The sequence below is a fragment of the Colias croceus genome, chromosome 24, assembly GCF_905220415.1.
Source record: "Colias croceus chromosome 24, ilColCroc2.1".
NCBI lineage: Eukaryota > Metazoa > Arthropoda > Insecta > Lepidoptera > Pieridae > Colias > Colias croceus.
In genome coordinates this window covers 5,029,431-5,048,051 of record NC_059560.1, presented here as the reverse complement: position 1 = coordinate 5,048,051, position 18,621 = coordinate 5,029,431, and the positions used below count along the sequence as shown (strand labels likewise).

At 30.6% G+C, this 18,621-nt stretch overlaps 1 protein-coding gene across 1 annotated transcript in view; it reads left to right on the top strand.

Moving 5' to 3' along the window:
* LOC123702919 overlaps window positions 1-13,800 on the top strand; it is a 38,942-nt gene extending 25,142 nt beyond the window's left edge. The window contains exons 2-8 of the mRNA XM_045650765.1: window positions 2,902-3,545; window positions 4,744-4,863; window positions 5,772-5,967; window positions 7,676-7,757; window positions 8,852-8,951; window positions 9,532-9,694; window positions 12,540-13,800. Coding sequence (XP_045506721.1) covers window positions 2,969-3,545; window positions 4,744-4,863; window positions 5,772-5,967; window positions 7,676-7,757; window positions 8,852-8,951; window positions 9,532-9,694; window positions 12,540-12,744 — 1,443 coding nt within the window. The 5' untranslated portion in view covers window positions 2,902-2,968 and the 3' untranslated portion in view covers window positions 12,745-13,800. The remainder of the gene's footprint in view (window positions 1-2,901; window positions 3,546-4,743; window positions 4,864-5,771; window positions 5,968-7,675; window positions 7,758-8,851; window positions 8,952-9,531; window positions 9,695-12,539) is intronic.
* Window positions 13,801-18,621: the final 4,821 nt, after the last annotated feature.

The following is an 18,621-nucleotide window of genomic DNA, read 5'->3' as shown; positions in this document are numbered from 1 at the left end:
TTAATTCTAAAACATGATTTTCTGATAGTACAGGATCTTAGGCTTATAATAACGTTTCGTTTTAAGCATAATATTAATGTAAACATCTCACGTGTTTTTGAGATGAAATTGAAAATGTCGTGGAGGGTTGTACATTCATATCTATTGTTCACAGCCATAGAAATCTAAATAACAAGACACACACAGCGCTTTCGGGATTAGGATAATATAATATATGAAGTGTTTTTAGGGTTCTGCAGTCAAATTGTAGATCCATATTTTTGGTTTTGTATTATTTTATTTGTGTTTTATGTTTACCTCGAGATATGGTAATATCTGAGATATAGGTACCTACATTTTATTTCATACAATATCATTATTCTTAATAATGGTTTTATAAATTGCCAAATAATGTATGTGAATGGAAACCAGATCTTATAAAGTTATGAAAAATTGCGTATTTCATACAAAAACAAATATTTGCTACTAGATTTCCGCCCGCGGCTTCGCCCGCACAGTTCCCGTTCCCGTGGGATTTCCGGGATTAAAACTATCCTATGTGTTAATCCAAGTTACCCTCTATATGTGTGCTAAATTTCATTGTAATCGGTTCAGTAGTTTTTACGTGAAAGAGTAACAAAAATCCATACATCCATACATCCATACTTACAAACTTTCGCCTCTATAATATATATTAATATTAGATATTAGATTTTCGAACACACTCCAATTAAAACAATTATTTTGTACGTATAGAACTTTTAGCAGCTACTTGGATACAACTGGCACTCGAAAACTTAAACTTGTCAGACTAGCCATATTACTCTTATCTTTTAAAGTTACTCAGCACATTGAAGCATTTAACTGTTTACTTCTAACTTAGTTTAAAACAAATATTTTTACTGTTATCACAAGTCTAGACAGAGAATTTAGTATAAGCCACTCGGAGTAAATTATTTTACCTTCCCCGCAGTGTTTGTGGATTAAGTTCATAATCTTATTGAAATTGTATTTTAAAATTGGCTAACATTTTGTACAACGCTATCTTGTATAAGATAAAATATCGTATGTATTGTGAAGTCTATGATATAAGATATAGAATCATATTGTTTTAACTTATTATAGCTATAGAAAGGAAACTATGTTATATTTTATTACTGTTATGTGAGTTGTATGTTTATTATATTGTTTTTATGTTAATTGCGGCTGGGAAACATCAATCCGTGTGTTCTTTAAATATCTTTATTTGTATACAATATCCCATAGTTTTCAACATTCTCTACATCAACACTCTTAGGTAGGTACCTTATAGCTGATTAAAATTTAAAAGTTAAATAATTTAGTTACAATACGTATATAATATAATTACAATTTAATAATGACCTACCTATGTTATAAATAATAAAAAAGAGGGAAATTTCTAATTCGTCTTCAAGAATTTTATGCTATAAGTTAGGATAGGTTTCACAAATTGTTAGCCCGAACATAAAAATTATCATTTTTTGCACAAGAATACGAATATTTTCGATTACATTTCAAATTTAATCGAATAATAAGCAAGGGTGATCAAATTTTCAACACCCTCCCGGGATGTAAAGGGAATCCAACTACAGCGATTGCCCGGAAAAGTTCATATTACAGATTCAGGAAATACGAATAAAGTACGTCAATACTGAATAAAATATTTGGTTCGTTGAATTTAATTACTGAATACAGAAAGAGGAGATTTTTAATGCAAAATGGGGTTTCGCCTGCTGAAAATGAAGAATTATTTCTAGTAATTAAAATGTAGTGTAGCTTTTTTAAATGTAGTGCTGTAAATGTATGATTGAACAATTTCAGCGTATAAACAGATAAATATTTAAAAGATAACATATTTTCTTAATATGATTTCTGAAATGAAACTCCTTTAGGCGCGTGGAGAGTAAAATTTCTAGGTCGCGTCATGGCAATTCCGTCACGTCATGGAGTAAGGCGACGTTTTTCCTATCTTTGAATATTTGAAGTTTCACTTCTGACACGTGCTCGGCACACACGCTCTTTTTTTGTGAAACATGTTTCATATCAGAGTAATTTGACTCATGATATATAAATTATCAGAATGAACAGAGAAAGTAAAAATTTAATTAATTTTCACTCCGTTATGCGTGTCAAGTGCATTAAAGGTCAAATCTGTAACTTTTACCCCGTCTCGTTCAATTTATTATTTAACATCACTTTGAGCTCAAAAAATAAATAATAAATGCTTTTGTGTATGTTTATTACTAAATTTAAATAAGATTAATTTATTTTAACTATTAAGGCGATTAACACACGGTACCGCGTACCGCGGCGGTTGGCAGTGAAGCCCTACGAGGTACGGATCGTTCGACCGCGCGTTCGGGCGGTGTATGTGTGTTTGGTATCAACGGATTTAATAGAAGCCAATGCAACTTGAGAACCGCTTCACCGCCAACCGCGGCGTTACGCGGTACCGTGTGTTAATCGCCTAAGATGTGAATAATACCTATTGGCCTAGTTTAAATTGAATGTATAACAAATACATTAAGAAACGTTTTTAATCTATTTTATTTTTAGACTTATTCCTATCTGATTAAATGCAATCGTCAATATTTAAACATTATTTTAAACATAAACACGGCAGTAGGGTTGAATCATAAACATTAACAACAAAAAGTAATCAAATCAAAAGTCATACAGTTTAACCTTCACCGAGATACAGCAGATAATATTATGACATCCGCAAAAACACTTCCACGACAATAGCGAAATATAAACGTCCCGACGAACTCATTGTCGCGAATCTCAGCGAACAATACCCGGACATTTTCTCAATCACCATAACAATAGCGTGAAACCAATAGCTTCGACGCTTTACAATTTTCTCCAAGAAATTTAATACTCTCTTCCTCTTTGTTACAGATTTTCTCAATAAATGACGTGAGAGAACGCATCGTACGGTGATGAAGATTGAAACATCCAACACAAAATGGACACGAAAAGCAATCAAAGACGAAGAACGGAATGGAGGTTCACGGAAAGAATACTATTAGTCTCATTGTATATAATTTGTTTAAGTGTCAAATGCAACTCTCAGACTCACAAAGATTCGAGTCATGCTGAAAGTGTAACCAAAACTAATTTAGATAGTACCTTAGAATCTAATGCCTGCCATAGCTGCTCTAATAGTCAAATGCATGTAGATGTAAATAAAGTAAATGATAAAGACGAACCAGAAAGTGTAATGGGTAATTTAATAGATTCTTTAAGTACGTTTTGCGAGAAATACGTGTTTGTGAATAATACAGAACGACAGCTGAGCGAAGTTTTGGAAAATGCAATAGACGATGCATTGACAAAGGACAGATATGTAATATTTGATGGAGTTGAAATTAAGTCGCTAAATGTAAGCAAATCAAGCGATAAAAAAGAAGATGCAGAGGCGAGAGCACTGTTCAGTTCATATACATATGAATACAGATTATTCAAGAAGGTGAAAGATTTTATAGATACCCACATTCTGTCCATCAATTTACCGAAAGCAGCAAGGGTGATAGGATTCAGATGTAAGTATTTAAACTATATTTATTTCACCGCAATAAACTTTCCCTACGTTTTATTGAGAAAAAATGTGTTTACAATTCAGATTTAAAAAAGCATCATGTGGTATGTCGGTCAATCAGAGGTAAAGAGAGTAACTTTACTTGATACTCATTGAGAATTATGTCACGAAAGTACTTTTAAAAGTATTGTTACATCAATAAAATAATATCAGCACATGTCTATAAGCTTGTAAACTAACATTTATATGGATTTTTATTTTACCATATAGGTATTTTTCAGAATTATTGTAGTCACGATAAATAAACAGCTTAATGTATCCAATCATTTATACATTTATTCGCACCCTTTTATTTCATTATTTAAACTTTTAATCATTAATAATACAATCTACGTAAAATTAACGGTAATAACATACGATTTACGGCAGTGTTTAAACAACAATCAGCCCCTTTTATGTAAACTCTAAAAAATTAAAAGCGTCATTTACGTAAAAATATGAGTATAATTATACACCGTCCAATGTATAAAGCTGAGCTGATTTATGAACGGTACGTGGATAAATTAACAACAGATTTGCCGCCCCTATTATATGGAAATTATAAAGCTAATAAATAAAATATAATAAATCCAAAAGTTTGTATAGGAAATAAATCGCTTTCACATTAAAAGTACGGAAACGATTTCAGGTATATTTTATAGATAAAATTGTTACTCGGAAAAGGTTCTATCTTATAAACTAAACAATCGAAATTTGTTGTAGCTAAATTTTCATACAAACGAACTATTTACCTTGATTTAAAGTCCACCTACTCTACTTCAGAAGAAATATTTTATCAATGTATAAAAGCTGGAAACCGCGGCGTCATAAGCAGCTTACGTGCTTAGGCAGACTATAATTATTTAACTCTGTACTAAATTTGAATATTGTGATTACAATATCATAATAAATAACAATACGCAACGCTAGGACTAAAACTCAAACTGTGCTTACGTACTATAATATCTCCAGTATGAAAAAATTAAAAAAAGTGACAACGCTATAAAGGTCGTCTAGCGCCATCACTTTCTCGCTGGATATATTATAATACTGCTTTAAGATATCAAGCCCTGCGGAAGTTTTTCCTTATATCAGTTCAGAAACTTCCACGTGTATAAGATTAGGGTGTTAAAAATAACTTGTATATAATTTTGTTGTTACAGCGTTCGGCTTGAAGAAATTCTTCCTTCCACTCCTAATAGGCATGCAAGTTTTCAAGAGCATCCTTCTGGCGATGTTTTTGCCCAGTATATTGGGCAGCTTCGGGAAAATTCTGGGAAAAGGTAAGGACTTTGATAACTTTTCCAATTGATTCGTTGAGTTTTCGCTTTGGCGAATTCATTAACTTTACTTTGTATTGGCATTGGGTATTTGCAGGAGCTTTGATATGTGAGCTTTCAACATTTGTTATAGATTTGTAAATATGTATTGTGACTAAACGAAAAAATGTACGTTTTTATTTCGTTCTTGTTTTTTCTTTGTCTTGATATTACAAAAGTAAAAAAGATTAAAAATTTACATTCAAATACAAACAAAGTATTTGTAGTAAACAAAGTAAACTAAAACTGTAATTATTTTCTAACGTATTGTGTAAGTTTCTACTCTTTATTGAAACAAAAGACGCTCTTTTAATATAAATGTAAGCGAAACTATTTTATCTTTATTTGCCTATTGTTTAGATATATTTTTACAATATTTATACTAAATTATCTTTTTTACAGATTTCTTATACTTTTACCCTTTTATAATAATTATTCGATTCCATATTCTATAGCCAGCATATTTAATTTACCTTTCGTAGAGATATGTTTTATACTTGAACACTTTTCATTTGTCCGTGTTATTATTAATAAAATATGTTCAGGTATTTTTCAATATAACACCTAATCTAATAATATTAAATAATAAAACCTTTACATATACTACTATATACCTACTTAAATATTCATTGCTATTTAATATTTTCTACTTTTTAAAATTTATGATCTTATATTTTACAGATTTTTGGTTTAATCCAGTAAACCAAAAATCTGTAAAATATAACTTTCTTTTAATAATATTATTCTCATAGTATTACCTGATTGTGAAGGGTGGAATGATTTTCGATTGTATGTATCAGAATTGTGCTAGTAACAGGATACATAAATTAGGAGCCGGGTTTTATTGTTCAATAATAACTCTCTTCTTACAGGTATATCTCATATCTCGGCAGCTTCAAGTCAGGCTAGTTACCCACCAGCCAATACAGATGAATCTGCTTACAATAACGATAATAAAGACTTCATGGGATACGAAACCAACCAAGCAGGGACGTTCGCCTTCGCACAGGATTACGGGAATGTGGACCCTAATGAAGCTAACGATTTGTCTAATATTGACATGTCGAGGTAAGGGTTTGTTTGAAAGATTATAAAGGTGTAATTGCCATAAAGTAATTGTTGAGAAATTCAGGTACAATGGTTTAAATTAGACATTAGAAAAACAGCGTGTGTGGCGACCTCACGTGTCAGAAGTGAAACTTCTTTGGCAAGATTCAACGATACCAAAATCATCGCCTTACTCCATGACTTGACCTTGAAATTATACTCTCAACACGTAAAGTAGTTTCACTTCAAAATATTCTTGTGATAAGTAATATTCCTGTTTTAAATAATTTACAATGTCACCCTCAGGCCTCAACTCAAACTCATACTCAAAGTCAAAATTAAAACTTATTTATGTAAAAAAATATGTTCATGTTCCTGACACATTACTTTTCCAAGCCGTTGAATATAATACGGTTTCTATAAAAAATTTCTTTAATATACTGAGCTTGAACGAAAATTTTTAATATATAAGAAAACACAATACACACGAAAGTATTATTTACAATACAATATACGTTAGAATTATTACTGAAATATACATTATCACGTTCCTCGTATATTTCAAATTCAGTTCTTTTCAGTATATCAAAATATTCTAGCAAGCAATATAGAAATTTAATATTTAATAGTATATTATTTTCCATTTGTTAAAGTTATAAATAAATACTATAAAGACCTTGATGTTCAGTTATATATAATAAAACTAATCATGATTGAATGTGTATTTTGGACACATTTTCGAATATGAGAAATAATATTAGTAATTTCTCCTACCTCAGATTATTACCAACATAGTCTAAATCATTATTTTGCTCCAATATTTCAATATCATCTTCGATCATTCGATCTCGATTCATTATAATTTACTTACAAATAAAATACAGGAAGGAAATAAATAAAATGTCGAAGAGGTATTTTTAGTAAGTAATTAAATGTACCCTCATAAAAGGCCCGTGTTCCAGCAGTGGGAACGTATATGGGCTGATGATGATGATGATGATGAATTAAATGTAACTTCAAACATTGCTGAAATAAAAACTACCTCAAATTTCCCGAAGCAGTATTGCCTCAATAAATAATGATAGATACAGCCAATCTCAACTCGTCAAACACAAATTGGAGGGAAATTCTACAAACAAGTATTCGATAACAAGACAATCCAATTTATTGCCAGAAATGGCTTCGTCACGTCACTTAATTTAGGGAAATGAACATCGTGATTGAATTTTAATGAAATTACACGAGTTGAAAGGGTGTTAGATTAAATAATTAAAAAAGTTTGCCATAAGTAGTAAGTACGTCATGTGTCAATGAAAACGTCATTAAAAAATAAATTTGAATTTGGAACCTTTATAATATTTGTTATCTGCGACAAAAAAAAGTTCCTGGCTGGTTAGATTGACAGCGCGCCAACTAAAAAAAAAGTTATTTTTTTCCCAGAGGAAATGAAAAGCAAAGCGTATCACTCAACCTTATTATTTTTCCCCGGTCGCCATATTGAATTTGCGGTCAATATTCAAACTTACGCGTTCGTGAACAATATTATGTATTTATTTTATTTCAAATTTAAAATATATCATAGAATACACTCTACTGAATATTTATTTGTAAAATAGAAAAATGTTAACCGATTCGTTTTTATGTGTGTAGTTAAAAAGTTTTTTATTAAAAAGTTCAGTGATAATACTTAATAGTCTAGTAAGTAAAGTTTAATTTAATATATTTTCAGATTCGGCGCAGGTGGACAGAAAGTGACTTATCTTCCATCCAAAAACAGTTACTATAAGAATCAAATGACAAATAACTATAAGGTATGTACCTACTACAATATTGAATACTTATTTACCTACTAGAGAACATAATATTTAACATATTGAACAGCATTTTGTAGTGGTATTTATTTCTGAATTCGCAATTCGTTTGTTATTTTTGGAATGAATTTTTGCTATTTATTAACTTCAATAACTATGAAGCATGGAATGCTTTGTCAGTATTATCTGGTATTATCATAGCCTCATTTCCACGAATCACGAACAAAATAAAAGGAGACCAAACTCGAAATAATTTTATTCAGAAAAATTGTCGTAAAACCCTGACATGTTTTATTCATTTCTTTTAATTGTTTAAGAATTTATCCTCTCCTTAAGCGATTATATACTAATTTGACCTAAAAACCTAAAGGGACTTAAGAAGACCTAAATTAGTATAATTAATGGACATTAACAAGGGTTCCTATTAGATCCTTTGAATATTAAAGACCTGATTTAATACGGGGACTTATAATTGAGTTTAGAGTTTATTTGAAACAATGTTCTTATTTAGAATCTATATTTTGATAGAAAATGCTACGAAATGAGCAGCTGTTGTTTTTGTAAAGTTTAGATACGTTTTTAAACTTACCAAAAATGAAGTATCTAATTGTTTCAAATGAGTTTCTTATATAAATAATAAATATACGATACGCTTATGTTTTTATTAGTAAAATCGATTACCTATGTAAAATTATGTAGATGTAAGTTACAAGCGCTCCGTGAGTGGCACTTTGAAATATGGCTAATTAGCCAGAATTTACTTAAGCTTTTCGCTCACAATAGTTCAATACCATTTTATTTTGACGTCTTTGTGTGAGTTAGAGTGCCGTTTTCGAAGATCGAATGTTGTGTTGGTTACCTACACCTTTTTACTTAGGTATATGTAGCTGACAGGGTCGCCATTATAAGGTGCGGAGTGGAGTACCTATGATATATTAACTATTATTTTAATGACACAAAAGTAGAAACTTACAGTACATTTATTAACTATAAGTACTTACGCTATACTTACACTACATAACCACACCTAATTTATAACAACACAATTGTGTATTTAAACACAAATAATATCACATTCTAATAATAATTTTCAGAACTTCCAGAAAATTCCAGCATCATCTATGATCCTGAGTAATTACGATCCGTTTTACTCGCCACTACTCTCTCGTTTGGACGGGATCTTCTCGAGTCTTGGTAAGTTTTAAACTATAAAGTTCATTAGAAAGTTGTATTAGATTATGTTATCTATCAATGAAAACTGTATCAAGTTTATAAATATTTGATAAAGTGATGACGATTGTTATGTATGATGGTCAGGTTTTTATTACGAGGTACATTTTTAATGGTCTTTTAAAATGACAATGTATCTAGTATCTACGTTATAATATTAAGTTCTTCATAGTCATTTGCATATTAAAGAAAATATTATAGTAATCGATATAACTTTTTTTTTGTCTTTACATATTTTGACAATATATTATAATATTTCGTTTTCATAACTTATTGACTAGATAATTACAGCACATTAGTGAGTTGATTAAAACAGCAACGACAAATCGTCTCTCAACTTTAATTAAAGATAATTTGACACAGAATGATTTTTAATTGTAGATAATTTTATAACATTAAAATGCTTATATTTTTTGAAAAAACAATGGCAACACGTTACCACGAAAGACGCGGATTGAAAACGTCTGATTATCGAAATTTTCTAGTCTCAAAAATCTAATATCAAATATGTTCACCTTAAAAACAATTAACATTTCCATTCCAGGTCTAGCCCCAACAGAAAGTACCACAGAATCCCAACAGATTGGAGGCCAGACCCTCAGCGATGTGAAACTAGAATCTTGTAGAGAACAACTTATATGCTTGATGTACGCTAATCCGGCGAAATATGCGCCGTATAGTAACCTCGTCTCTGCACAGTTGAGCAGGTTCGTATGATAAATCTATATCTATACTAAGCTAAGCTGAAAAGTTTGTTTATTTGAAGGCGCGGATCCCAGGAACTACTTGTCCAATTTGTGAGTTTTTTTCTAGATAGATAGGCTAGATATCATCATGCTAAGACCAACAAGAGCGGATCACTGCGGGCAACACCGCGGGGCACAGCTAGTATAATATAAATGACGGATTTTTAAATGTACCTTAAATATATGTGCATTTATTTAAAATTGTACAAGAATATTACTAACAGATTGGGTCAACAGGGCTATATAGCATCACGCTAAGCTATCTATTATATCACTATTAGATAATAAATGTGAAGATAAATGTACTGTAAGTTTCTTTACTTATCAGTTCGATAAATTGTGTTGACGAAGAAACTAATTTAGACTAGGAAGTCTAAATAACATAGGAATTCGAGATTGGTATTTTAGGTACTATGTAGATGCTGGCGTTAGTTACCAAGAAAAAGTAGTTTAAAAAAATAGCTCTTTTTGCGTCTAATAATACAGATTAAAAACATGTTTACTTGTTTAAAAGGAAATAACAATGTTTTGTAAAAACCTTTTAAAAAATTAAGCGTGGGCAAATTTGTAGGCGTTAACGATAATGACAAAAACATCAAATCTGTAAATAACTGTAAAGAAAAGGAAAATAAACTGATTTAACTTTATTAAAATGGACGGAATGAACACAAAAAAGGAAATGTAATTAAGAAGAACAACTGAAAACTTTCCACAGAGAAACAGACTGTTGCTGATAAATTATGTAGGTAACGTATTAAAATATAGTATTGGAACTGTTTCAAAAGTGATTAGCTTTATAGCAACCCTATTTGACTGTTTGCAAAGTTTGTATTCGTTGTGTGCGCGATGACAGCGCCCCTAGTGGCCGCAACTATTAAGGGCTTGTCATCTGTCAAATCATTTCAACTGATGTCAACTAGATGTTAAGATATTTTTGTGATATTGATTTTCGACTAGTTTTTCAACGAAATTGAAAAAAATAGTGTAAAAAGTGAGTGTGTATATTATACCTAGCGATTTTCTTTCTGGTGAAAAATATTTTTTTCTCTTCACAGCTACTATCCATTTTTGTCTTTGCTGTAATGTCCACTTTGATGTTGGAAACGAATTAAACTTGCAGGAATTGTTTTTCCCCATTGTTTTTACAATTTACGACACAGCATGTACTATGACCCATATCGCTAATTTTTATGTTTGTGCTTAAATTTATAAAGGAAGTTATGAAAATAAAGCAATTTGACACATGACAGCCCAGAATTAATTCACATTTCTGCCACGTCGTGCGCTACGGTCGATTTGCCGTTCCCTACCACCCACTTCGCACATAGCCAATAAGTTTGATTTTATAAAAGTTGTGAACGAACACATACGTAAATACATAAATAATTTAAACATAACTCACAATATAAAAAAAAAATGTTTAGTGGAACTAATAAATTTTATTTAGTTAAAGTGTAAAAGATTCCTTGTAAAATTATTAAACTGCAAATGAAAAAATCTATACTAATATTATAGAGCTGAAGAGTTTGTTTGTTTGATTGATTGATTGAACGCGCTAATTTCGTGAACTACTAGTCTGATTTGAAAAATTCTAATCTAATCGACCAACAGGAGCGGAGCAATGCGGGTGAAACCGCGGAGAACAGCTAGTCAGTAATAAAGACGAAATTATTTTAGAAATAACCAGGCGAAACATTTAATGGAGACAAAGCGGCTTGAAATTCTAAAGTCTATCACAAACTATTATCATCTTAAAACAGCTTTGTCTTGTTTAGACCCTTCACTGTCACCTTATTCCAAAAATTAACATAAATATTTAGTAAGTTAAAATGGAAATTTTCACTCAATTTTAATAGGTACTTTAAATTGATAATACACAAAGAAACTAAGGTAACAAAATTTCTTGAAAATCTGTAATTTCCTAATTTCAAGACACTTAGTGAAGCTGCTAAGATAAAATGAAATACTATATTGTCATTTAGTGTAATTAACTCTTTAATTGTGTTATAATCTGATAAACGTAAAGCTAAGACGGTAGTAAATCTACTTGTTTTTTAATTAAAGAAAGATTATAAATTTGGTGCTAAATATATATCGGAAGATTAGTTCCATTCCGTATTATGATCTCTTATTTCCAGACAGTTTACGCCGTGAATTGAACTGACTGGCAAATTCATATTATGATCGCAAAAACCAGCCATCGATATTTCATAATATAAATTTGCCTGTCACTTTCACGGCGTTAATAATGTGGAAATAAGAGGTCATAATACGGCCCCTCAACCCTGTTGGCACATTGTCAGTTTCCGACTATAGGGGTTCAGGTTAAAGTTAAGATTAAATACTTTCGTCCACGTCCAGCAAACTGTTCTTCAAATAATAGGATCATCTGTCCGTTTATCTCTTAGCATTGAAGTTGTTTGAAATATCTGTGATTTAAATTACTTAATAATATATTTACAATTTTGTAAGGCTAAATTCAATAATGAATTATTCAAGAATATTTAGTTTATTTATACAATTATTGAAGAAAAAACGCTTAACAACCAAACGATTGTATAATCATTCCTTACCAATAAAATTGTATATCCATCGAAAATTAAAATAGCAAAGTTATTTAGATGAAAACAATTTTTTATTTTTAAATAACCAATAACCTCCTCTCCTAAGTCTCTCAGTGTAATCTCATATTAGTTAATTTAGATATTATTTTGATATCTTGAATATATATAGGGTTGTATTTAGTTAGGGTGAGGGAGCTACCATGAAAAAATAATCGATTAAAATTTTTTTTATTTTATTACAGAGAACTAAACGAACTTCGTCGCCCGGTATCCGACAATCCCGAAATACTTCGTTTCTTTAGGTACATGAGAGCCGCTAGACGTGGCCAAGAGGGTGTTGACTGTATACAGGCCAACCCAGCTTGTACTGTCAATACCCCCACACATACTATGATCGCTGCTTACCATGATATTAATAAACTTGTGTCCGCTAGGAAAATACATTAAAAAAGTCTAAAAAATTTTGAGGTTACATTGTATTTCTATTTCCAGAAATGTTAAAAATAATCGTTATTTTAAGCATTTCTGAAAATAAAAAACTAACACTGAATTGTCTTTATAGAAATGTAATATAATTTTATGGTGGATAGGGTATGTTGATGAAATACAATTTCTAAGTATTTCCAAAAATGTTGAAAATTTGTTTGTTGAGTGTTTTGAAAAATGTTGAAATAGTGAGATTCAAATTTGGAACTGGAAATATTTAGAAATTTCGTTGAATTGTATAAATGGTAATTAAATATAAACTTTGGTAGTTTTTAAAACAGATTAAGTCCGACTTTATTGTTTTATTTCGGCGATTATATTGCGTATTACTTATGTGAAGAAAATGTACCGCTCAATTCGATTGACTTTTACCAATGTAATAGGTATGTTATTTATAATAATTTTTAAAATATTTAAAATGAAAATAGTATAACCTAAACATTTAAGTATAGATTAAGTTATTTTATTGTAAAATACCATTCCAAAAACAATGGAGATTCCTCTTCAATTCGTTGCATTTTTTATATGTTAAGAATCTCTGTTTTTGCTCAATATACAATATCTCATACAATATGTTATCAAATATTTGATATCCCTTCAAGATAACGGGATTTTACCTAATGGGCCCTCTTCACAATGGCCAAAGTTGGGCCAGTAGAGTTAATCACGATGGTGTAGAGTGCCTTAATGTCTATGATCGGCCGTCATCTATCTATATATGTATATAAAAATGAAGTACGAGGATGGTTCTTATGTAGGGAAAACGTAAATATGTACCACGGGCGAAGCCGAGGCGGACCGCTAGTAGAAGATATTTCTTCAAAATCGCCGTAATGGCGGCAAACATCGACGATCATTTGTTGGGCCAACGCTGCCCATTGTGAAGAGGTCGTTCTAAAATATAAACTAAGTAAGATATGAGGAAGTTTCACAGCTCTCCAGAGTAATCCCTCTTTACTCAAGTTTCTTTGTATATTCAACAACTACATCTTGTATTCACAAGTTTGCAAGAAGGTCTGAAACAAAGTTTATGGTAAATAATTATTAGTGCACTGTTACTGTTGCATAAATAATAAATTACCGGTATAAAGTTACATTTATTTTGGTGGAAATTTGTCCTTTTGACTTAACATCAAGAATTTTGTGAATATTAATACATTTCCATAAAATTGTAGTTCTCTAGATGAGCCTCGTGGTTTTGTCTGCTACAAAATAGTACCTACTTAGCCTATGTTAGATCCCTGGGTTTCCAAGTATTGTAACTGAAAATTTGATCAAAATCGAATTTGTCGGAAGTTGGTTTGGCCCGGAAAGAGTAAAAGACAGACAGACTTTAGCATTTATTAAACATCGATTAACATAACTTTAAATATAAATTATATCCATGTGGTATTTCTCTTTTATTCTGTAAACTAAAATTATTTAGGTATTTCTCATATGCATAAAAGTAAAATGCTGTACATAGGCTTTTATTTATTTACATTATTATCTCTTTGCATAATTATGCAAAGATTATGCACACAATTGTTGTAAATGTGTTTATTATACTACAACGTCAACGTCAACTCTATCAACGTCAACGTGACGTCAACTCTATGGGCTAGTAAGAAAGTGCGCGCACGTAGCGACGCAACTCCCCATAGAGTTGATGGGAGAGACTAAATAGTTGCGGAGACAAAAGTTGCTCTTGCGCGCTAGCTCTAATACTATGTTGTTAACAAGACCATATTATTTTGATTAATTTGGTGTAAAGGATTTCGAAGCTCACTAGTTTTTAAGTTTTCTGTACATATAATAAGATAATTCTATATTAAAATATTTAAGAGTGATTGTAATTTATTGTATGAATGTTTGCGTGTATGTTTTGAAAGTCTTTAGTATATTATAAAGTTATATAAATTTTCTAATAATGTTATCTTAATTGTGCCTATTTTAATTGTACATTATTTATTTATTTAAATGTGAAGGTATGTTATTTATTTTTGGTTATAGTCATTTAATATGAAATATATTTTTGATTCCAAATGATGTGTTGATTTATTGTCCTGCTTATTTCCTGCTAATTTCCTTTAAAAATGATTGCCAAATTATTTAATATTAGCTTCTAGTCATTATTTAGCTTACAAACTATTAAAATTAAGGATCATCAACAAACTGTAAGAAATAAATCTTATTTAGCTCGATTTTTAAAGTAGCTAGTTTTACATTTTTGCTATCGCATTGCCATGAGAAAGAACAACGATGTCAGAATGAACGAAGTTTGAGGAACAACAAGGTGATATTCATAAAAATTTATTGTATCAAAGTCCGATCGAATCATGATCACGTAAAATTTGCTTTGAATGTTTGTTCAAACTTTCTTTATCTACACTAGGAAATTCAAACTTTGAACAGTAACACATAAATGTCTCCAATATTTCACCTCAAATCTGATTGCCTACATATCGTCATAATAATATGATATGGTACCTATAATTATTGCTTAATAGCAGGATCCCATGGCTTCACTTGCATAGACCGTAACCAATGTGCTTATCCAAACAAACCAATCTTTGAACTAAATTTCACGCAGATCCGAGCATAAAGAAAGAATCCGAAAGAAAGGTAAAATATTCATAAGTCCTGCAAACATATATTTTTACAAACCGATCTACTTTTGTCTTTTAGAAAAGAATATCGTTACAAAATAGGTAATGACAATAACGTTTATGATTCATAAACAATCAATATATTGGATACAAAGTTCTAATATATACACTTTATTTTCCTATATAGACCTCTAAAATAATCGAATTATCGCAAGAAAAATTCATACAATTGAAAATATCATTAAAACCCTTTTAAAGAATATCACGTGTAGCATGCAATTTTTCCCGCAATTGGTTTCTACTTTGTTGAATAATAATAATGTAAGTATACAAACACATATTCTCTTCAAGCATTCTAGTTGCGGATATTAATCTTTTTCGTCTTGTGATAATATACCCTCATAGTTTTACAAAGAAATTGCAATAATATAAAGCGGCTCTTTTATAAAGAAAATTTCTTTCGCTCAAACCATCCATGACTTTTTTTTCATAAAATAAGATAGATTAATCTTCAGTTCTATAAAACAAATCCACTTTATTGCTTTACGTAAAAGTGCCATCGACCCAGACAAACTTTTAACAGCATCACACGTACATGCTAAAGTTAACAAATAACATTATATAAATAGCAAATAAAAAGACAGTCTCTGTCTGCTTTTCTTAATAAGCTTCAATGTCTTGCGTACATATCTTTTGTCTTGATACTAAGTTTACGACTAAGATACTAATTTTAAGCTAAAACGCAGCTTTACCTTCTTTTAAATGCCTAATGCCCGATTTCACCAATAACCCCTAAACAGTCTCCTAAGTAAGGGTTCCTTAGTTCAAGGGACCCTTCAAATCACTACCAAACCTAACGATAGGCTTAGAGCATTAAACCAACCTAAGGATTTAGGTGACACTTATCTGTCGGTGATAGAAAATTTTACGTTAGGTATCCCCTAAATTGATTCAGGTGACACTTAAAATTTTACGGGTTGTTGGTGAAAACGGGCATTAGCCTTTTATCGTATTATCTACCCATTTGTTACTAGTAGAAATAAGAATAATAATATTTTCAATACATTCATCCAAATAGTATTCCTTCCGCATACTGAGATGAGACCACGGCTTTGTCGCTTGAATGCGCTTTATGACTAAGCTATTACATATTACATTTCGCTAACAAACAATCTTGATACTTTTAACAAAAAATTCGTATTTTGTTGAGTTAACTAGCATTGCACAACCATGGTATTTTGATTGAGTGACTTTTCGTAAAATAAACCAAGATATACGATACCAATTGATATTCAAATTTAATATTTAAATAAATAGGAACTGTTTTTTTTAAATTTGTATAAAATGTAATTTCATTCACGACAGCCAACATCCACTGATACTATGCTACACATTTAATATTTGTATGGTATACACAAAAGAAATTATAAATATTATCATTTTACTCAATTTTTGGAACTGTAAGTACGTAATTATAAATTAAAGATATAAAACACTTAGACGTTATACGCCATCAAATTAAAGCAAGATCTTACTGTTATACTTGACATCAAACTCTTGACCCAAACGATGTTTCTTTAGTCTTTAATCGGATCAGCTTAACTCACTTTGAATTGTGGTCACAGAGAATCGGTTGGACATTATCGTACCTAATACAAAGAGAAGCAATCCAGATCACGAACACTAATTCCTCGTGTATTTATTTCCATTGAGCGTACGCTTCTTGGATTATCTGTTAACTAATTAAACAAAACACTCATTGCAAGAGGTTAGAAAGATGGTTCATTTGATAGTCTGAATCTACCACGAGTTATTGCGGCTTGTTAGCTTAAGCAGGTTCAAATTTTACTTTACAAATTTTAATTATACTTTTAATATTGGCAAACTTTCTACTTTTATAACATTGACATGCGGGTTTCATCATGTGTTCATCGCAAGGACAGGGGTTATGTGAATAAAGTGCAAATTAATTGAGAATTTAAATTTATTGCACGTTCCTGCTATTCAATACTACATATTGAATTCTAATAGAAGTTGAAGCTCAATCGATCGACATCTATCTTGAAGTAAATATAAACGATACTACAACGATATCTACAAAATTACCTAGCATTCTAATCAAATATAAAAGCTCTATGTGACAACAAAACACCAAATGTTAAGTTGATTAAAGACATTAATATCTTTATAGATTGGCTATTGAAACAATCAATCTTCTAAATAGCTCTTAAATGCCTATAAAATTTCACAATCCAAGTTACTGAAGTGAATTTTAATCCTCGCATTTGATTATTTTGTTTTGAACCTTTGTAATCCCGGCAAACATTCAATTAAGTTAACAATAGAATAATCACTATACGACGTTTAATACAAATTCAATTAAACTAAAACAATCAGAACCAAGTATCAAAACTTTTCGAGCCAAACACAAAACAAGTGAATGAAGATCCGGTTCTTTACCCCTTCTCTTTCCTCAATAGAAAGTAGATCCTACTTTTAACGAAATGGAGACACGCGAAAAGAATCTTTATTGTATCGTCTAAAATATCAATATTGAATGGATGGTTTTAAGCAATAGTGCATCATATTGGGTAATGTGTGTTTTTCGGTTAGTGGCCCAATCGTATGGATGTTTTGACTCCATGTGACGTCATAACTTAATATGAGTCATAGTATATACAAACTAAATATGAATGAGTTACATTTGATCTTTCATCATCATCAACATCAGCCAAGCCAATTGCATAAACAAATAGGCCTCTTATGCGGATTTGGGTTTTTCTTTTCTTGATACAAAACTCGATTACCACAATAACTCTTACTTATATATTTTATAGTTATAACACTTTTAGTTATAAGCCTAGTTACCTTTTCAGTTTATTATTATTTTACATGGACCTACAATTTATATAAAACTTGTGTACTATTCGTCTTTCCAATGAAAAAATATCGCGAATAATAATTTTATTGTAAATAGAAAGTCGCCTGAAAAATAATTATGTTAAAATATTGTTAAAAATTTATAGACAATTCTCCCTTTTTAGCGAAATATCATTTTCCTGAAACTTTTCTATCGTAATCGTTACGACAATATTTTCTAAGGAAAAATTAATGAAAGTTCTTAGAAAAACTTCATAATGATGAGAAATAATATTTTGCAAGTTCCGAAGGGTAGAGTTACCATGAGCCAAATTATGAAAACCAACAGGACACAATGAAAGTCAGTTTAACATGGAAGCGACTTTTTTAT